Source organism: Centrocercus urophasianus, unplaced genomic scaffold (genome assembly GCF_019232065.1).
Source record: "Centrocercus urophasianus isolate 14NV4802_14NV808 unplaced genomic scaffold, USGS_Curo_1.0 seq_12, whole genome shotgun sequence".
Classification (NCBI taxonomy): Eukaryota; Metazoa; Chordata; class Aves; order Galliformes; family Phasianidae; genus Centrocercus; species Centrocercus urophasianus.
Window position 1 is genome coordinate 41395445 of NW_024884364.1, and position 21967 is coordinate 41417411.

At 43.6% G+C, this 21967-nt stretch overlaps 1 protein-coding gene across 1 annotated transcript; it reads right to left on the reverse strand.

Moving 5' to 3' along the window:
• Positions 1 to 12372: 12372 nt before the first annotated feature.
• LOC122156046 (organic solute transporter subunit alpha-like) lies at positions 12373 to 21549 on the reverse strand. Its single transcript, XM_042810499.1, has 8 exons — positions 21471 to 21549; positions 20357 to 20508; positions 20185 to 20258; positions 18632 to 18790; positions 16452 to 16563; positions 15583 to 15729; positions 14112 to 14217; positions 12373 to 13703 (listed from the first exon to the last, which is right to left on the reverse strand). The coding sequence occupies exons 1-8, from the start codon at positions 21547 to 21549 to the stop codon at positions 13531 to 13533; spliced, it is 1002 nt and encodes a 333-aa protein (XP_042666433.1). The 3' UTR covers positions 12373 to 13530.
• Between the last annotated feature and the right edge of the window lie 418 nt (positions 21550 to 21967).

Below are 21967 nucleotides of genomic sequence, written 5' to 3' on the forward strand. Positions count from 1 at the left end.
TGGCATTGCCTGGAGAAAGAAGAGCTTTATAACCTTTAAAACAGCACAATCTGCCTGAACCTCCTGCTACTTTTTCAACAGGCAGTGCAGAAAAAGTGGATTTTGGACACTGCTCTGTGGTATTGAAACTGGAACATCCCATTGCTACAGAGTTCAAAATAGTTTTACATCATTAAGACTGGAGTCTGCCATAATTCCCCCAAGAAGTCAAAGAGCTATGGCTGAAAAATCTCCATGCTCCTATCAAAGAAGATTTTGTTTTCATAATACCATGGGTAGATTTGCATACTACAGCAGCCCTGGAGCTGTGTCTGGACATCCAAGCAGCCCACACCCATGCTGGCAGAGGCAAAGAGAGTAATAAAATTACTAGAGTAGGAAAAGACAGCTAAGATCAGATGAACTGTCCAACCATCAGTTCACCATCACTATGCTCACTAACCATGTTTCTCAAAGCCACATCTCAGCGGTTCCTGAACAGCTCCAGGGACAGTGATTTGGGGGTTGGACTCAATGATCTCTGGATCCCTTCCAACCCCTACAGTTCTGTGATTCTGTGATTCCACCACCTCCCTGGGCAGTCTATGCCAGTGCTTCACCACACTTTCTGAGAAGAAAATTTTCCTAATATCCAACCTGAACCTCCCTGGCACAATTTGAGGCCATTCATCCTTATTGCTGTTGCCTGGGAGAAGAGGCCAATCCTCACTTCACTAGTGCTTCCTTTCAGGCAGTTGTAGGAAGTGATAAGGTCTCCCCTGAGCCCCCTCTTGGTGACACCAGAGTCATGTCACCAAGGCAAGCTTACTTCAAGCTCTCCTTTCTGCTGAAGGAGGCATTAAAACACATGACGGTTTTGTTTTAATCATTAATCAAGGGCAAATATAATGCAATGAAGGAAAGCAAACACACACATCATAGCACAAATGCAAACAGGTATGTTAAATGGTGGGGCAGGTTTCCCTGGTTAAATCAGAAGAATGGAGGTGAAAGAGAGGAACTTGAACAGTGCAAACATTTTCATTGTAGAATCATATTCACAGCAGAGTTCCTTCCTCAGGTCAGCTACGAAGGCCCCAGTCTGTGCTGTAGGTGGCCTGACACATTGCAGTGCCTGGGCAGTTTGCTCTGTGTGCATTTAGCCACCTGGATAGCTGCTTGTGCTGGAAACGTTGCTGAAACTACCTCCACAGGTCTTCTGCCTTCATCAGGCACTGATTCTCCTGTGTCACTGCTACCCAGCTTACTCAGCAGCGTCCTGCTGCCAGCTTGCTTTGTTAGGGAGGAATCATCCCTCTCAGATACCAGCTGCTCTGGCACGACTGAGGATGCAGTCCTTAAAAAAAACAGCTTTGGTGAGAGGAAGAAGGGAATCTGGGCTGGTCTCTCAGTCGAGTTCCTACTTTTTAAGTATTTCTCTAATTGTTAGTCCTGAAAACTGGCACTCAGATCAGAACTTTTAGGAAGAGAGAAAACAGACTGCTTCACTGGTTGTTAGATTTGTAGGTTATTGCTAGTAATTAAAATTACAGAACCTGTAGCCCAATGGTGTACAGGCTGAAAGACTGTTAATGTGCTGTGAGTAATATGATTTAGGGAGATGAAAAGAAAAAAATCAGTGTGATTTATATCCCCATTTCTATTCTGAAAGCTGCCTTTTCAAGAGGAAGAAGCCCAAAACTTCCCAACCACAAGCTAAATCCTTGGTTTCAACAAACTGAAGGCATTCTCCTTCACCTGTTCACATTAGTGTAAATCAGGAGCTTGAATCTGCATTTTCCATAGGCTTCAGAAGACAGCCGGCTTTCCAAATGCGACTATTCAGGAACAGCTCATACACGCAAAATGCCAAAGGACCATAGATGCAATAATCATTTACCTCCTGCATCCAGAATGTCATTTCAGTTTTTATTCTAACCACTAGCGATTCGTTGTTCCAAATTCCTTTCAGTAAATGTCCCCCGCTGCTACCCATAGCTTCTGCAGAAACTATTTCGAATATTTTGCAGGCAAAAAATAGCAGAAGCATTGAAAATCAGACAGTTCCTCTCCAGAGTGGATGACTGATGAAAGGCACATTTCGAAGCCTGTGAAAATATGAGCCAGAAATAAGTAGCAAATGAGATTATCTTCTTATTGATTTCTCTGCAGTACATTCTGATTAATTGGCAAATCAAAGGAGCAGTTTCCAGCTGCCCAACAAGATGACATTCTTCATCCTCTGTATGTGTGGCTTCCGATAAGTAAGCGGTTCCCTTAGTTATCGGATGCCTGGGGCTTTTCTATTCTCCTATCCAAAAACCTTGGTCTTTGTCCTATATATCTGAGCTTTCAAAAGGTGGATTCTGATCCTCTCTTTGTTCTCTCCAAAAGAATCCACCACAACATTTCTTTTTGAAATCTTCTACAGCTTACTTCAGAACCACATCTTACTGACAGTGTTGTGGTGCACCCAGCCCCTCCAGAGTTGTTACAACCACCAGTGGGACAACCTACTGACGACTGGGAGAAATTTCCTTTTTTTTTCAGAAATCAGTATCACCATTTTTATCTTAAAGGCTTTATGTGTTGCAGTGAATGGCTGGATCAGAAACTGCTGCTGGTGTTGATATGAGCTGATCGGCCTGAACTTCTCCATGGTATTACCAAAATATCTGAAGAGCTGGTAGTTTAACCTGCCCTAATCATAATCAAAGAATGTTAATGAAGAGCAGCTAAGAGAACTGAGGTTGTTTAGTCTGGAGAAGAGGGGGCTCACAGAAGGCCTTAGCACTCCATACAACTGCTTGAAAGGAGGTTATAGCAAGGAGGGGGTCAGCCTCCTCTCATAGGTAACAGTGATAGGATGAGGGGTAATAGCATCAAGATTCACCAGGGAAGGTTCAAGTTGGATATTAGGAAAAAATTTTTCCTCAGAAAGCATGATGAGGCATTGGAACAGACTGCCCAGGGAGGTTCTGGAGGTGCACAAGAAACGTGTAGATGTGGCACTGAGAGCCATGGCTACTGGGCATGGCAGCTGTGGGTTGATGGGACTAGATGATCTTGGAGGTCTTTTCCAACCTTAATGATTCTATGATCGGCCTAGGGGTTACAGCAGAGAGTAACACTCTGTCTTTAGCTTTATTCTGATGGGAACAGGCATTTCATTTTCAAACACCAACCTGCAGCCCAGGTATTCAGCTCTCTGTGCCCTTGTGCTGTTCAAAATGGGCTGAGTTTTGGTAAATAAACTGTTGTCCAGCTACAAGAATGAGTGCAAATGTAAAATTAAGTATGTATGCAAAAGTGAAATTGTAGTGGCAGTAATAGCTAGCAGATTCAAAAGGAAAAATATCAGAGAAAATCAGCAAAGACACAACACACATGGAAAAAAAATCAGAGAATCAGCAGATAACAATCAGTGGAGAGAGGGATCATAGCCCAAAGAGCCCAGAAGCAGAAACTTCCTCTTTGGATCAGCAACCCAACAGAGATGTCTGAGGTGCCTTGCTGGCAGTGAGCATCATCAACACCTCCCTGGGTGGTTTGCTGGTCATACTTACATGCTATATATAGCTGCCATGTTTTTAAATGTTGCAGCCTTACAGTATAATGCAAGGTGAGCAAACAAAAACAAAAAAGACCCCTTGAAAACCCCTGAGGTTGCAGGTCTGAGGGCCAGTCCTGTTCCTCCTGGCCCTGCTTTCATTCTTTCTCGCCACGCTGTAACACTTCAAGGTCTAAGGCCAAGAGCGAGCAGCAACTAAAACAGAGCTGCATAAGATGACTGTGCATCCCTATGACCATAAGATCCCTATTTATCAGAAGGGGTTACTATGAAGTGCTGAAGCATTTTTTTTTTTCCACTAGTAAGTGCTATCTGAATGCTCTCTCCAGCTGTCTTTAAAGGAGAACAAACCAGGATGCTGAGAGATGTCTGACGGTGGCTCTTTAATGTGTTTAGGAAGGAATCGGCTCTCGCTAGAGGGCACATGAGCCCAGATTTTTATACACTCTATTCCGGACGTCAACGATAAGCTGCAAACCAGCAAGGCTTAAAACAGCCACTCTGTGTGACCGAATCCTCTCAGAAAGCAAATTATAGCATGGCTTTAAAATGTTCCGACTCCCAGGCACCACAGACCATGGGGCAGGGCAATGGCTTATGTCATTTTGCTGTGAAAGGACTTCTCCTGCTGCCGGTACTGCGTCCATCAGCACTGCAGAGGGACAAATCTCTGTGCCAGGCACAGCAGGCATTTCTTGTGGGGGCAAAGAGAAGGGAGGAAGGAACAATACACGTATGCACGTTTTGTTTGATCGCTGACAATGTTCTCAAAAAGCTTTCATTTAAAGGGACAACATTCAGTATGGAGAAAGGGACAGATTTAAGGACTGCTATTGGAAAAATAAAAAGAGGGTTGGGGAAAATTTCATACTAAGTCGCAGGAACAGTGACTCTGCAGACATCTGGCAAGTAGTGTGGCACAACAGGAGTAAATCTGTACAGCGCACTGCTTTGTTTTGAAGCCTTGCTGTCTGCATTACTGACATTTTGGCATAGCTCTGGGCTGCTCCCACAGACCAGGGGCAGGGGTTGGGCTGCAGTTTGAGGTATGGAACCAGCCGGAGGCTCATGGAGGGAAGGGCACAGAAAGGGTGTGCCTATTAAAGCTTCAAGTCCCATAAGGGGCCTCATGTTGGCAAGATGGAGAGAGCCAAAGATACAACAGCAGTAACTTCAATGCCGGTGTGATTTTTGCAGCACAGAGGCATCCATATAGCAGGACATTCAGCATGTTGGAGCCTCCCAAGAGCTGCGGCCCTCAGCCCCATCACACAGCATGGTTTGTGGTGCCATTCCCCTGCTGTTAGTACCTCTGCACGTGCAGGTCTGGAAGCTAAATGTATCAGCTGCAGTAGTAACCAAGTTCACTTATTTTACGTCTTGCTGACATATCAGAACACTGGAGGATTGACCATACTGCCTTGATGTGGGAACGGGCATGATGAGAATAGCATGGGCATTACCTGCAGGGAAAGAAGTGAGGTACTTTGCTCACTGAAAGCATCTTGGGGGATCATTTGTCATGGGAAAAAGTATTCATTTCTGAGAATTGCTTTCAAAATGTTAAGTTTTATGTCACATCTGGCATAATGTAACCTTTACCTTTCCTAGAAAACTGGAAGGGCTCTCTGATTAAAAAAAATAATAATAATAATTACAGAAGAAGAAAAAAAGAGTGAGGAACACAAATTCTGTAACAAAAGACAGCTAAAAAGAGGTGCAAGAGGCAGGGAAACACCACACTGCACACTGCCTATTACCAAGAGCTGGAAAAGAGAAATCCCTCAGAGGCTCAGGGATGAGGACTGCCTACAGCTTTCCCACAGGACAGGAACACATACAGGAGCAGGAGGGGAAGGTGGCAGGTCAAGTCACCAAAAAGAGTGGTAGTGCACTGGAAGAAGCTGTCTAGGAAAGTGATGGAGTCACAGCCTCTGGAGGTTGCTGATTGTCTCTCAGATTTGGTACCCAGCTGCAAGTGGCAGAAGAATACAGATAGAAAATAAGAAAAAAATGTAATAGAAGTACGTGAGAGCAGATACTGCATACCAGCATGGAAAGGAAGCATCAGCAGCAAGGCTTGTGTCAGGCAGCTGTAGCTGCTCACAGGGAAGAATTTGCTTAGTGCCTGGAAATTTGCTCAGACTCTTAGTGGAAGTCAGCCCGAGGATGGGATAAGGTCAGTAATCTTAGCTAAATCCTATTAAACTTAATAAAGTACTTCAGTTGTCTTCTCAAAAACGCAAATCAAAGGGTGGTTTCAATCTCAGAAAATTAAGGAAGATAAATCCAAACTAAATCCTTTTAATTTCCCTCCACTTATCAGCATTATTTTTCTCAAGAGAGGGACGGGCCAAGGATGTTGACAGAGGTGTAGGCATGACACTAGTGTTGTCTTCTGTTTCAAGCCACAAAAGCAATTTAAAATCTTATTAAAATCATTACAAGAAAAAAGATTGAATTAGGTTTTTTTGTAGTGATCTGCTAATGTGGTTTTAAGATGAGAGGGAATAGCCTCAAGCTGTGCCAGGAGAGGTTCAGGTTGGCTACTAGAAAACATTTTTTCTCAGAAAAAGTGATGAGGCAGTGGCACAAGCTGCCCAGGGAGGTAGTAAAATCACTGTCCCTGTAGGTGTTCAAAAACCATGGAGATGTGGCATGAAGAATGTGGTTAGTGGGAATGGTGTGGTGAGTTAGTGGTTGGACTACATGATCTTGGTAGTCTTTTCCAATCTAAATGATTCTGCAGTTCTACCATAGAAGTCAAAGCTGAAGGCACAGCATGGCGGCAGCACTCACTTGATGCCAGCTCCTCATGCTGCCCAGCTACTCCTTGCTCCTCAGAGCTGAAGGGTTGTATCTGCTCACATACGCCACAGTGTGCAGGGCCAGCACCTCACACCAGGACGATCCACGCAACAGATAGGGATTGGTGCCATGGCCCAGGTGGCAACCGGGTGAAATGTTGTGAAAATTATAGTCAGATTGTTTTCATGGTGACTTGTACAAAACTAACTCACCCAAATCCATCCTTTGGCATTCTCTGCCTAGTATATGTGGGTTTTTCTTCTTACAGCATTGATACCAGCTTTGTGTGCAACTAGCAGACAGCAAAGCATAAGCTAAAGCAACAGCTCACCAACATATTTTCACAGAACTTCAGGTGTTAGAAGGAACGTCTGGAGGTCATCTAATCCAAACCCCTGCTAAAGCAGATTTCCTACAACAACTGTGCTCAAGAACCTCTTCACCAACCAGTTTTTAGGTTGGAGCCTGTTTGCTGTGAATGCACAGCTGCTGTGGTGCTGGACTCCAGGGATGCCAGAGAAGCCACTCCCTTAAGAAGGTTCTGGTGAAGGCAGAATTCTCAGCTAGGAAAGAGGAAGGACCAGGCTAAAGGGCAAAGAGTTACAGTCCTGTTGTGCATGTGTTGGTGATATCCTGGCTATTTTGACATTCAAGTCATTAAAGAAGAGAATTCCCCCAAATAAGAGAATTCCAAAGGGAGGGAGAGCATGAAAGAAGAGGTTACCTCTAGAAAGCAGCCCGTATCCTCCAGGTAAGGGAGGAAGAAAAAAGCAGAAGGAGCTGGGTGAGCTTTACCTCTTTAGCATCATCCGCAAGCAGACAGATGACATGGCAGCTTTGTTCCTCCTTCCCCAGCAGTGCAGGATCCCATCAGCTCCCAGGGTAACAGGCACAGCAGAACACCTTCTTCCCCAGCTACCAAGTGTGTCATTTGTAACTCAGCATCTGCTCATTAAGAACAAGAGCGAAATGGTCAGTGTTTTTCCCATGAAATAAGGGTTACTTGACCAGAGCTTGAAATGTGATTCTTTCTGGAAATAAGAGATAGTACACGTAGGGAAAATAAATAGGTTCTGAAAAATGAAGGAACATCTCCTATCAAACCCATGAATCATAATGCATTAGGCTCTGAGGCTTGCCTGCTCAGGCTCTTTTTCACATTGCATATGAGCAGCGGGGGGATGTTCCTTAAGAGAGAGGGAGGGGAAGATGCTCTCACAGCTCTGGGGATCTGACATACAAAATATCGCCTCTAACCAAAACAACCAATTCAGATGTGAGCAATTTCTATTGAAGCACAGAAACAGCAACAGCTGATGTCATTAACAGAAGTAGGAAGGTGAATAGCAACAGGGAAAAAAAAAAAGATGGAAATGAGAACTACAGCCCAGAATCACAGAAGAGATGGTAATACATAAGCAAAGAACTGTAAAAAGCAAAACTGAGAAAGGGAGTAATTGTCATCTTGAATAAAGATGCAAATACATACCACCTGCGAGGAGCACTTCCATCAGTGTGAATGCTGCCTGGCAGGCATGCAACACGTAGCAAAAATGCTCGTTCTGTGAAGGAAGAAATCCAAGCCATCCACAAACTCACTAAGAAAAAGCCCCAAACAATTAACATAGTGGAAGCGTTCAAAACAGATTACCTAAGTCAAGGATTGATCCAAGGACAGAATTCCCTTTGATGAGTCATGTACACCTCAAGCACAACCATATCAAAGTCTGTGAGCATGAGAGAAGACAAGCCAGAAAGAGAAGCCCCTTTCCTCCTCAGGCTTTGCAGGCAGGCCTTCTGCTATAGTGCCTCTGGCAGGTACCATAAAGCCTTGGCAGATCAGATGACACATAAAGACACCCTACCCTCGTTTGCTTTTCTGTGAGAGGTTTTAGGGGTAGGAAGACAACAAGAAGCACTGCACACTAGCAGTGAGCAGGCAGAGCTTACTTGCTGTACTCTGGTCACTGCAACTGTGCCCAGAACCAGCGTACTTGCAGGTTAGTCTGGATAACGCCGGTGCCCTGCAGCACACTGCCTGCTCACGGGGTGTGGGCTCCTTTCCCTGTTTGCAGTGGCCAGGTCACACCCTGATTGTCACCAGGCTGCACTATATTTGCACCAGCAAGGCCATCCAGTGAGGCTGAGCGGGTCTGGCCTGGCCATGGGGAGCAAAACACTCCTCTTCCTTGTAGGCACTGTGGAGAAATGTGGAGAGTTTTGTTAGTGCCATGCACTGAGCTATAAGGGCAGGAACATTTGCCGTAAGCAATATCTCTCTAATGACCAAAAGTAGAACCCAAGGATGACATGGAGCTGTGTCAGGGGAGGACAGCTGGGTCTTAGGGAAAGGGTCTGCACCAGAAGGCAGTGGGCATGGAACAAGGCTGCCCAGGGCTGTGGGCACAGCCCCAAGTGCTGGAGTTCAAGGAGTGTCTGGACAGTGCTCTCAAACATCGGGTTTGGTTTTGGGTGGTGCTGCGTGGAGCCAGGGGTTGGACTCCATGATCCTTGTGAGTCCCTTCCAACTCAGGATACTCTGAGATTCTAATATCTGATTATGCTCATATTACCTGATAATGCGTTAGTGATGATGATCTGGAATGATATTTTAAGGTAGAAACACAGTGTATGTTTTGCAACATTTATTTCTTCCACCTACAGATCTGCCCTCACAGTTAATGATCCAACGTGAACATCCTTTCTTTCTAAATACCACAGTGCATCTTCGTTCCAGGAATGCTTTTAAGGAAAAGAACATTGTTCTCCAGGAAATCTGTGTTCTTAAGTTCACAGAACTCAGACTAAAGCCACAGCTTGATCTCCTTTTATTGGTAATAGAAGCTAGTAACTCTGGAAAAGTCTGTATTGACTTGATAGCAAGAGAAATAGCTTCTTTCAAAATAATAAAAAAATACCCCTGGCCCTGAAAAAATAATGGTTTGATTTTTCAAAATTAACGTTAAAAAACAAACAAACAAACAAACAGCTCCTTATAGAGTCAAAGTAACTAATTAGTAGAACACGTTACACAGCAGATACCTTCACCAAAGGGGAAACAATAGGCTTCTGAGGAAACCAAACACACCATTCTCATACCAAGGAAATAAGTCCTTCTGCCATTAGCCTTTACATTGCATTTGATGTTATACCATGTGTTAATTATTTCCAAATCACAAGTGCAAACACTCATCCTGATTGGAAAATTAGCAGATTTCAAACTCAAGTAATTTGCCCCTAATGAGAAACTTGTTGAATGGAATTGAACAATTAGCTCATACCCTTTGCTGGCTGTGTACTGCAAGTCTACAAGAAAGTACAGAAACTCACTTTTTGCAGTAAATCGCAATAAAAGATGGATGTGAAGTCAGTTGTTGTCTTTGTGCTGTTTTCTGCTCTTCTTCTAGCTCTTGGAGCCATGGTTCTCAAAGAATGATACAGCCCATGCAGTACAGACCTGCTGCATTCTCTAATCCTTCCTCTCTGGGTCAGCCTATTTAGATGCCTTTTGCTATGTGCCAAGTAAGACAGATTTCATTACTTAAAAAAATAGAACTTATAACTTCTGGGTCCATATACACAATAGATAGGTAGAACCCGCTCCTGGGCTCCCTGCCCCTGGCAAAGCATAAGAGTTATTGCTGGCCAGGCCTTCAGTTGTGCCTGACTGTCTATAGGGGAAAACTGACACTTTTTTGGCTAGTCAATCACATTAAACTAAAGTAATTTTATCCTCTCATTAGTTTTGTCCATACACCTGACTGTACAACAGGCACTGTGCAGTCAGGTCCCTTTGTAGATGCAAAGGAAAACTGCCATTGGACAATTTTTCTCTCTCCTAGAAATGACCAAGAATGTCCAAAATATTGTCAAGATTTTACGTCTGATTTCTCCCCATTTAAAACAAACAAACAAACAAAATTCTTAACTTCTTCAAAGTTTCTTCCTCTTTTTCAGATTACTTTCTGCAGCATTGTTTTCTTTCTTCTTCGAAGCACAATATAGAATTGTATAGAATTGTTGGGGTAGAAGCATCTAAATAGCATCTAACTTATCTAATCATTTAACTCGGGTATTTGTAGATTTATTTTCAATCTTAATTGTGATTTCCGAATACACAGAGATAAAGAGAAAAGGTATTTCCTAGAGCCTGATCCTAAGCTGATGCAAAATTCCCTTCTCTTACCTCCTGGGGCAAGTTCATCAGATTTCCTGCTCTCTGTGTTGTTTTTCCTCACTCAGACTGCCTGAGGTCCAACCTGGAGGCCGTGACTTGCAGTGTTCTCATTTCAAGAACATCTGAATGAATGTACCACAGTGCAGGCCACCTGCTGCCCTGCACACTGGTTCTTAGATGCCTGCCCTGTCAGACATGGACCTCTACATTGCATGGGCTATTAGCCTGACCCTGAGGAGGGGAAGAAATTCTTAATTTACAAAGCTCAAAAAGATGAAAGGATTTGTAACAATAAAGCCACATATTCTATTGCATTCATGTAAGCTGTAACTCAGGAAAGCTCTTAGGCACATATTTCAGTATATCTAATTTTGCTTTCAAGATGGTTCTGTGTAAGCAAGTGACTTCTGGAATGAGACTACTACACTTACTAAGGGAAGTGTCTGCTGTCAAATGTGAAGTCCACTTGACAATCGCCACCTGACAGTACATTTTCTTGCTGAAGAATGTCAGGTGAATACAACAGTAGGTTTTAAAATACCAGCCCAAAAGCATAACAGCTAGTGACACCTATAGATAAATCAGGCCTACACTGATGTTTACAAGGTACATTTAGCAGACATTTCAGAGACGTGACAAAGACCAGACCAAAAGTGATAAAAGATCTCTGTTCATTGAATAAATGCCCCAAAAGAAGAACAGGTGAAGGCTCTTGCTGTGCCTTCAGGTGCCTTCATAGGACAGACAGAGACCACCATTTCTCCATATGCTCCATCTGTTTTCAAAAGCAATCAAGCTTCAGCACACAGACCTGTTCTTCCTTGCAACAGATCGCACTCACCAAGACATCACCTTTACAGAACTGCTATAGAAAACATTTTCCAGTAGTGCTCAGTAGATCTAGTAATTAGTCTTTTCCACAGCAGTTCACAAAACACCAAGTCAATATGTTTTATTTTCCAATTTTGAAACTTCTTCAGCTCACAGCCAACCATTCCCAATATTGTTATGAAGTACTGTTCTACAAGTTGATAAGAGAAACATTACAAATGTATCTGTGACTGAGACTGATATAAAGCAACATTAGGAATATGCTAATAGCCATAACGTTAAATTACATTAAGAAGATTTCTCACATTAAAGATATCAGCTGATTTGTTAATTCTGCTGACACACTCCAGAGTAGAGTGAAAATTTTCACCTAAATTATTTTTCAAGGAAAAAAAAAATATGTAGATTCTCTCACATTAATGCAGTTCAAAAATCTGTGTTAATTTCATGGATTGCCTGCTTAGAAAAAAATCATATAAAAATTGTTTCAACCGCTTCAAACAAAAAATAATTCAGTTATTTCTAGCATCATGAAATTCTTCCCTTGTTAAAGAAAATACTATTTTTAACCTCAGTCAGAAAGAAAATGTTCTGTTTAATTCAACTTCTTTTTCTTCTCACAGCTTATTCACAAGCTAAAGCTTTTGGAATATTTCATTTTCCACAGCCAATTCTCAAATTAAAAGTATTTTTGGAGCTCCCTGTAAATGAGAAATAAAGCCCCAGTAAAGTTGTATTTGATACCATCACAGAATCACAGAATCACAGAATTGTAGGGGTTGGAAGGGACCTCCGAGATCATCGGGTCCAACCCCCCTGCCAAAGCAGGTTCCCTACAGCAGGTCGCACAGGTAGGCATCCAGGCAGGTCTGGAACATCTCCAGAGAAGGAGACTCCACCACCTCCCTGGGCAGCCTGTTCCAGTGCTCCGTCACCTCACTGTAAAGAAGTTCTTGCGCACATTTGTGCAGAACTTCCTATGCTGCAGACTTTACCATATTGATAAAGGATGTTATTAACATCTTTTCCAACACAAAGCGTTTTCCCCATCTCCTTATGGAATAAACATTCCTGCTATATGGATGAAGTATTTACTTTAGGGATCAGACTAGATGAGGAGACGAGCACTAGCGTGATAGTTCTGCACCTCCTTTCCCAATACACAGCATATCCAACAGCTTGCTGTCATATTACAAATTATAGTGAGCTGAATCAAAATGATTAGGCTCATTGAAGGACAATGGGATCTTTTGAAACAAACCAACCAAGCAACCAAAACTGTTTTCAGCAAAATGGGTACAAACACTGAACAGGACAGATTTGGAGGTGGAGAAGCTGGGGAGGTAGGTTTTTGAAAGAGATTCCTTTCAACAGTACTCATTCCCATAGGCATCTTGAATGCAACGATATCGAGTATCATAATTCCCATTTTCCACATCAGAAAACCAAAGTATTACATAACACCACAGAGCAGTGACAGAACACCTCACATGGCCGACTCCTACTTTTCCAGACCAGCAACAGAGAATCTCCCTTCTCTAGCAACAGAGCATCAGCCAACGACGTATTTACAAATGGCAACGGTGTTTTTACCAGGTTAGGGGGTGAAATGCCAGGGAATATAAAAAGTGTCGTCCTAAAGAGATCATCATTTAGGTGGAGAGCTCATACCAGTCTGAGGACTTCAAAACAAACATTTACTGATCAGACTTGCTATGGTGACCTTGTAACACTGAGAGCTGATAAATTTTAATGCAGAAAGGATGGGAATATGCTGTTTTAGACATATGAGGACAATCTAGGCTACCTGAAACAGAGCTAAATGAAATCAAGAGATGAAACAGGAACAGCTTTAGATTAAACCACAGAGATTCTAATAGCTAATTTAAAAAAAAAAAAAAAAAAATCACATTATGAGATCATTTGACTGCCATCAAGTGCTGAAGAACAAGATAAAAGTACATGGTTTGAAAACACACCATGTACATATCACTGGAAAATAAATAGGCTTATCTTTCCACTCGTTGGTCCTTTCAGCACAGCTCACAGGCATTTCTGTCAGAAGTTGTTCTGACATGCACTGTGGCTATACACAGTGAAAGAGGCTCCTGAAGCTGAGCTCCCAGCTGCTGCAGAACAGGAGCATTGGAAGCCTCTAAAACCCTTACGATCCATCTTCGTTAACTGCAACATTCATGGTAGGAGCCTGCTTCTTGACCCCAGCTTCTTCACTGATACATTCTGGAGGGTCAAGCTCCTTGTATCTTCTCCGATAGACCAGTCTTGACATTAAAGTTATAAGAAACATTTCCATGATGAGGATCTGGTGGCTTATATCTGGGGGAAAAAAGAGGGGGAAAAAAAAAAAAAAAGAGGGAAAAAAAAAGAGAGGAAAAAAAAAGAGAGAGGAAAAAGACCATTTTATTAATCATTGTTTGTGCAAAAGGAACAAAAGTTACCATTCTGTTCCCATAACAGAGTGCCTCTCATTCTCGGCATCAAAATATTTACAAAGTTACAGTACTGCTCCTCAATAAGCATGCAATACATTACACATCCAAAATCCAACAGATTTAACAGTAATCATGCATGCATTATTTTCTTAAATAAAAGCTGAGATTCTCCAGAATCTACATGAAATCCCATGAAATTCATACTTGGGGAAAACACTAGATATTGCAGTTAGGAAAACTGAACTGATGCCTCTGTAAGAAAACAAAGAACATTCTTTCCAAAAGAACTTACATGCTCCTCTTGCTGAAGAAGAGAGTGGTGGAACACAAGGGACAATTCTTTGCATAGCCAAAATGCTGATAGTAGCTGTCTGCAACTGGATCAGAATGAGGATAAACTACACCAGAAAGAGAAAATAGATGCCTTAGTTACCAGAAAAAAGAAAAAAAAAGGATTATATTTCACGCAACTATTTTGCTTTCATAATAGAGTCTGTTTTAGCTCATTCTTTTATCTCATTCCTCCTTTCTTGCTCTCCCTTTCTTCCATCCAGGCTGCCTGCCATCCTGCACAATTCATCTTTGGGTCAGGATGCTATTGCTCAAAATGCAAGTATTAAATATAACCTCTGTTTTAGAAGTGTTTTCCCAGCTCTTCGTGTGGGAGGTGCAACATAGAGAGAGCTCCCAGTTGGGATATTAAACAATATCAGGCTCTGAGTAATAAGTAAAATGTCTTAAAAGCTTCCTGTTAATCTAAGAGCTTATGCTCTTACTTAGTGGGAAGAACGATATTTCTGTTGTCTCATCTTTTTGCTACAGCAGGGAGATGCAGTGTTCCCCGTTATATATACATGTTATATGTATGTCTTTTTTGCCAAAAGGGATAAAGGTCTCTCCAGTTTGGGTTCAGCAACCATCACGCTTTATTTTACCTATTATTCAGTAAGCCAGGCCTTCACCAGATACAACAAAGTGTCTCTAGACGCTGGTGTAATTCTCTCAGTGTAAACACTCACATCACAGGCTTTGCCATCTTAAACCTAGATTCATGTCTGTGTAGCTTTGCATGTGCAACTGTCCTGCTTGCTGCATTTATCAGGGTTTTAGATCTTCTTAACAGAGCCTTAGCACACTAGTCTTCCACATGTCCTGTACTAGAAAGCTGTATAGCCAAGAATTCTACTGTACTCTCTTCTGGACGATGTGAGAGAGGGTGGACCTGTTCCTGCCCATAACCTATCTGGATCTGTTCCTTAGTGAGTTCCAGCCAGTAATATTTTAGATAACTTTCCTTATTATCTAACTCTCAAATGCACAATGGCCAAGAAAAATACTATCAAAACAAAATGACTTGCTGAAACCCACTCACACCATGTTCCACATCCTCTCCTGCTTTTTGAAAGTACACACCAGCTTTTTAACATTGTATTTCAGGATGTGGCACCTAAAAAGCTTCCTTTGAGCCTTGTGGAAGGTGCTGTTTTGATTTCAGCTGCCCAGGGATGAATGGATTTTATACAGCTCACATCTCCAGCATGCTTGAACGACCAGAGGTAAAATTGGCTCAAACTGACACTGAACAGCAGCCAAGGAAAGTGCTTCAAATGGACACAGTCTTAATCAGGTAAAAATATGCCATTGCACAGCGCATTTAATGGAAAAAAAATACTATAATCCTTAAGCAAAGGACTAAAAAACTGGATAGGTGGTGTTGTATCAACAGTAAGATCAATTCTTACTGGAAATACTGAATTTCTCACCTGATAAAGAGCAAACTTTGGGATGATCTTCTTACAGTTAAGGAGAACTCTCACTTGCTGAAACATGATTGCAACTGGCCACAGAGCAATAATGGTAAGGATAGCAACGAAGCAGCTAATCCATATTGCAGCTCCTTTGGGAGATAACTGAAAAGCAAATCAAACATACCTGTAAACCTTTATAGCACAAATGTTGCTATTTCCAGGCAGAGCTGCAGACTGAATGATGCAGACGTTAAAATGCCTCTTTCTGTCTCCATAAAAGCTGAGAAAAACTGTGTGGTACCATCAGAGTGCTACCAGCTGCAGTAAAGAATGACACAGCCTCTCTATCTGACCTCAGCAGCACCCTACTGAGAGCTCTCAGCTGGCTCATGAGTGTACTCACCGTGCCATCTGAGGCATCATCTACTTATCCACCATTAAACAACAACAAAAATACTACGGTTATTTTGAATTATCTAGGAGGTGCACAATTATTAGCAGATACAATTTTCCATCATTTTGCAGCTTACACAGTACCATTCCTCTGCTTTGTACTACCTGCCATCATTTGCAGAAAAGCATAGAATTAGGTTTTCTAATTACACATCTGTGCACACACTTGTTTCCTAGAGCTGTACCTTACAACACACAGGGTGAGTATACCCCAAAGGGCAATGTGTAGTCCTACTACTCCAGCTGTACAGAGCCTAACCCTCCCCAACACCCAGTCTCATTCCAAGAGAGGCAAGGAAACACATTCTGAAGTGAGATACTTCAGTCAGAAATGCTCTCGGGTTCTAGAGTTTAGTTGTAGGCTAAGATACTAAAATCAAACCAAAAGCTATGGGTTCTGTAGACCATCTCTGATTAAAATATTCACTTACATTGGAAAGGCTGTAATTGTCATTGGTCCAAAGCACTGTTGACAGAAACATGAAAACAGGTCGAAATAAAGCAAACTGGAAGGTGCCCACCTTCAGCCAAAAGAGGGATCGCCTGACGAAAAAAAATATTTATATATGTCACAGAGGGAAAAATCTTATTAGCAATCTTTATAGCATTTTTCTGATGTTGTAAAACAGCAAAACTTTTGCACTCCTACTGGACACCGCTAAGGTCTAGGGAGGAACAGCTTAAAGATTCAAACTTTTCAAGAATAACCCAAATGCCTATTTAAAGACAGGTCTATTAAGGTGTCTCCAAAAGCAGTAATTTTCTTGTTTGGCAACAATGAAGATTAACCAATGCTGAGCAAAAAAATCACAGAATCATACAATCACGTAGGTTGGAAAAGATCCTCCAAGATGATCTAGTCCAACCATCCATCTATCACCACTGTTGTGGACAACATGGTGTACATGGAACTAAACCATATCCCTCAGTACCACATTTACATGTTTCCTGCACACTTCCACGGACAAAATGGGATGTTCCTTCCTGCCCCAGAGCAAACGGCAGAGCTGGCAGAAGCACAACCATTCTGAACAATGCCACTTGCTGCTGCTTTTTTACCTTGCTATTTCAGTTCTCTGAGGAGACAGGGAAGAGCAACCTTCAGCTGAACAGCAAAGTACTACAGCGCTCCGATTCTGGCCACAGACCCCGCCTTACTCCCATTGGCTTTGAAAGACAATATGACAAATACTGCAGTCCCTGCAATGACAGGACTTGTTTGCCTTGCAAATGCAGGTCTCCTTTTACTTTGTTTTTGTTTTTGTTTTAAAAAAACCTCATCTGACACATCTCTATCTACTGGGACAGCCCATTACTTTGCCTGTCTATGGAAGCAATATAAAACTGGTCTTTCTCTGTCACGGCTTGCTCATTTAAAACAAAAACAACAACAAAAAACGACCCATACCTTCTAATGGGAAAGGGCTAGAACTCAGAAGCAGAGACAGCACAAGAGTTTCCCTGTACTACAGATTCCAGAAGAGGAGCCTAAAGCCCTCAGCAGAGTAAAAAGCCCCCTTGTGCTGAGGCTAACATCTTCAGCCCTCTCAATATTCATGGTTAACCTGTCACAGGACTGACCATCAGGAAGGCAGAGTAGAGGAGCCTCTCCCCATCCTTCAGCTACCACAAGAAAATGCAGAGGGTGACAGACACGGAAAGAAAAATGCATGCACTGGTGACATTACAGATTGGTAGCATGTTGCTGTCCCATAGATTTCTTCAGCATTCACTATTGACACAAGCCTGAATCAGTGCCCATCAAAATCACTAGAAGTGATTTAGATCCACATCAGTACCTGCTGATTTTACATAATTGCATTACATTCCTTTGTTGTTGCTTTTTTCTTGGTGCTCCCTCTATGTAAGTAAATACCAATATTCCATTAAAATAAATTAATGGAAATAAGAATTTACATCATAATACTAAATGCGGTAGCTGAAAGAAAAATGATTACAATAAAAATGTAGTTTTTTTTCTTTTCTTTTCTTTTTTTCTCCCCCAAAAGCATACCTTGAGCTTTTCCTTTCAATGGAAAGGAATTGTGCTGTGAAGAATGTACTCTGTGCCAGGAGGAAAACCCTGGAATGTATGAGGCTTTCAGGCTGGGAGCAGTGTATGAATGGTGGGGTGACTCTGACCAGAGGTGGAGCCCTAGCAGACAGCACTGCAAAAGGGCAGGGTTTGTGTTACACCGCACCACCTCTTGAGGAGGCGCAGCTCTCCATCCTTACCCCGCTTCTCAACCGAAATCTCAATTATTAGATTTTCTAGAGTGAAAATTCTTTTTCTGCTTACTATAGAAAAGGCTTCCTGAAGACCAACGGGATTAGCTGAGGAGACACCACAGTGCTAAACGTTACTACGTGTCGGAAACACGGCGTTGGGTTAAACTGAGTTACCTCATGCTCTGGCTCTTACATACAATTCCTCATTATAAAAATGAGAAATAAGCGGTGTTGTACAGCCCTGTGGGATGGCACTGTTTAAGAGACAGCTTGAAACTGGCTTTCTGGAAGGAGGGAGGCCCTTTGCTGTAAGTGAAGCTTGCCAAATTGGCTGGATTCCAGCAGCAGATTTCCAGCTGGGAAATCTTAAAGGGCAACTCACCTAGTGATGCGCACACCGGGCAGGCACAGGCAGCAGCAACAGCAGGGCCCCGTGCTGATCTTGAAGTGACCATTTTCAAACCGTTTCAGGAACAGCTTTTGACCCCCACACTCTTTTATCATCATCATCAGGAACTTGTGGATGACTATGGCAAAAAACCTAGGAGGGGAAGAAAGAGCCAGCTTAAGCTTTTCTGTCCATCTCTCACACTTCTCTGACAGACCTGTGCAGGTTTCTTAAACCTTCAGTCCACATCTTTTAAAGTTTGTGCCTCACAGTAAGCAGAAAGCCCAGAGCTAGCTTTGAAAAGTCTGCAGGTCTTTCCCTATGTGTGCTGGTGGCTCTTCCAGCCCAAGTCGTTACAGATGTATTTTTCTACCACTTATCTAGGCGTGACTAGCCCAAACTTTTCAAAGCAAGTCCTATTCCTCCTCTTAAAATTAAGAAGAGCAAAACCCACGTGGCTAGGTTTATTTATGTGTTTACCTAACATCCTATGTGCTGCTCCAGTTAGGGTGCAGTCCCTCTGCACACAAATCTGATCCAAACAGTGACTACTGCAGCCCCACCTCTCCTGTCAGCAGCAGCATGTTCTCAGCCCTCCCACGAACAACAGATAGTGCAGCCACCCTTTCCTCCTGGTCCCATACTGTATTAGGGAACTTATTCACCAAAATCCAGTCCCACCAAATAAAGGAGGTCCTGTTCAGCTGTGGTAACTCCTTAAAGGAGCTTGTGGAGCAGCTGGAGAAGAGGGAGTGGTAGGAAAGGGAACAGGAACTTGCAGCTTGGACGAGGCAGGAGAGAGATTGAGATGGGCTAAAAGTGCCATAGGATGGGTCCTCAGAAGTCCTGCACTACCTGCAGCAAAAGCCCCACCAGTTTGCTTTCCATCCTTCTTTACTCTGCTCTCTTTGCACATGCAGTGTGACATGGGCTGGATCCATGCAGGAGGTTCTGTGATGTGGTCCTGCAGTTCCAAAACTACCCCAGCCCTTCTGGAGCACCCAAGGCTCCCCACACTTGGCTCTGCCTATGGGAGCTGCCCCATTGCATTCAGAAAGCGGGGACCGTGCTTCATCCTGCTCTGTATGTCAGAGCTGTCACATGTACAGAAAGGGCTTTTATCAGGACAGCTGTGGAGGATTTTTACATTGAAGCGCTCACTGGAGGTTCATTTGCCACTGTTAATAATAGATCTATGCAGCTCATCATTAATGAAAGCACAGAGAAGAAGTCACAGGTCAGAATCTCATTCTACATGACACTGAGAGAGAGAAAGGAAAGGGTATTACTTCAAAACTACCATCAATCAAGACAATCAATTACATGCAAGTCACTGTTCTTCATGCTGACATTCCCACATTAGGGGGCTGTAGTGCTGGGAAGTGCTTCAGCAAAAAAATAAAGGAGATGCCAAGAGATTTCAACTCAAACCAAAAATTACTAAATTGTTAAATTTACAAAATGACTGTGTTTACCAAGAGTAGCAGATGTTTAAAGGGAAGAAAAGCAGGGTTTGGGGCAAATCTAGGAACGAGCAGAATACTCACACTGATGCTGTGAAATCTGTAAACATTGTTGAGCGAGGAATCCAAATGCCAATGCATGAGGTTGTAGCAATCACCTACAGAGAAAGGGAGGAGGGTTGTATGGAGGGTAGAGGTAAAGCAGGGCCATGCAGATTTCCAGATTATTTTCAGCATTATTTTCCACAACACTTACTGGAGCTGCAGCATTTATCCAAATTAAAATGGATCTTTTGGAGGAGGGGGTTTTCCTGTAGATGTAGATCACTTCTTCCATAAATACCAGATCGGCAATTAGTGTCATCAGAGTCAAGATTGCCAAGAGAAATCTACCAGCAAGGTCAAGGCCTGCAGAAAGAAGAAGAAAAAAAAAAAAAAAGAGAAAACAAACAAAAATCTGATTTACACATTTCATACATTCATGTACTTTGAACATTTAATGTAAAAACAGCATCTTGGAGGGGCATCTTAGTCCTGTTCCTGAAAAGTCACATGCCAAAAGTGCAATGAAGCTGGAGCCGGGCTCCTTCCAGTGTTGCCCAGTGCCAGGACCAGCAGCAGTGTGCACAAACTGGGGCACAGGAGGTTCCCTCTGAATACCAGAAGTACTTCTGTGCTGTGCAGGTAACGGAGCACTGGCACAGGCTACCCATAGGCTGTGGGGTCTCCTCCCTGGAGATCTGCAGACATCTGGATGTGGGTCTGGCACTTTGCTCTGGGTGTCCTGCTGGGACAGGGGTTGGGCCACATGGACCTAGAGGGCTCTGCCAACATCAGCTGCCACGTGATCCTCTCATTTGTTCTTAGCTACAGCCATGGACCACTCACTCGAGGATGATCCAAGTAGTTAAGTTTGTGAACATATTTTCCCAGAATCCACAGGCAGCATCCAGGAAGGATATGCCTCCAAGCATCATGCAAAAGTCCTTTCGAGAAGGGGAATTCTAGGACCAAGGTTCTTAGAGTAACAGAGGTTGTTCTAGGAGCTTAACCAAGCAGGTTACAAACAGCAGCATATCTACACAGTATTCTTTGCTTCCCTTACAAGTCCAAAGGCAGGTCTGCGCATCACTTCCTCACACGGACAGAATCCTCGGAGACTCACTGGGAGTTGTGTGGGGCAGGAGGACCCCGTCAGGCCAAAGTCTCCCTGCTCACAGCCGCCCTCCCTCTCTCCTCGCCCAGGCGGCTGCGGGCTGCTCTCCCTCCTCCCCTCCTCTCTTCCCCGCAGCCTTCGCCACGGCAACTCCCTCTCAGCGCCGCTCCCTCCGGACTGCTCGGGGATTCCCTCTCCCGGCGGCCGCACTTACTCCCCAGCAGCTCCTGAGCGTAGGGCGGCTCGCTCCCGCCGCAGGACGTCAGGAAGGTGTCGTTCGCCTCGCTCTCCATGGCGGCTCGCTGCCCCCCGGGCGTCGGGGGAACGGAGAGAGAGCGAGGAACTGCCGTCGGCGCCGGACAGTGCGGGAGCAGCGATGCACGCAGCCCGGGGCGGCCGGGAGAGGTTAATGATTAGCGGCGGGCCCCGCTCCGCGCTGCCTCCTGGCGCCCAACGGCCGGACGCCCAAAGAGCAGCGCGTGGAGATGGCTGTTTGTATGGCCGCTGCAAAGCGTTTCCTAAAGGATTCCCGGGGTAGTCCTCCACCGAGGGGTTTTAGTTGATTTTGGCCGGGAGAAGAGGAGAAGCAACACCTTTTTATGTACTGGCTGAAGGAGAGCGAGTGAAGGTGGGAATGTGCTACGTACTTGTGCGCTGTGCAGGTGATGAAGCACTGGCACAGGCTGCCCAGAGGCTGTAGGGTCACTTCCC

Bases quoted from the DNA above. Each gene is read 5' to 3' on its own strand.
- LOC122156046 (XM_042810499.1), bottom strand. From the start codon at position 21,549: ATGGAGAGCGAGGCGAACGACACCTTCCTGACGTCCTGCGGCGGGAGC. The intron at 20,509-21,470 runs GTAAGTGCGGCC...TTCTTTCTGCAG, and splicing joins CGCTCAGGAGCTGCTGGGGA to GCCTTGACCTTGCTGGTAGA. The intron at 20,259-20,356 runs GTAAGTGTTGTG...CTTTCTCTGTAG, and splicing joins GGATAAATGCTGCAGCTCCA to GTGATTGCTACAACCTCATG.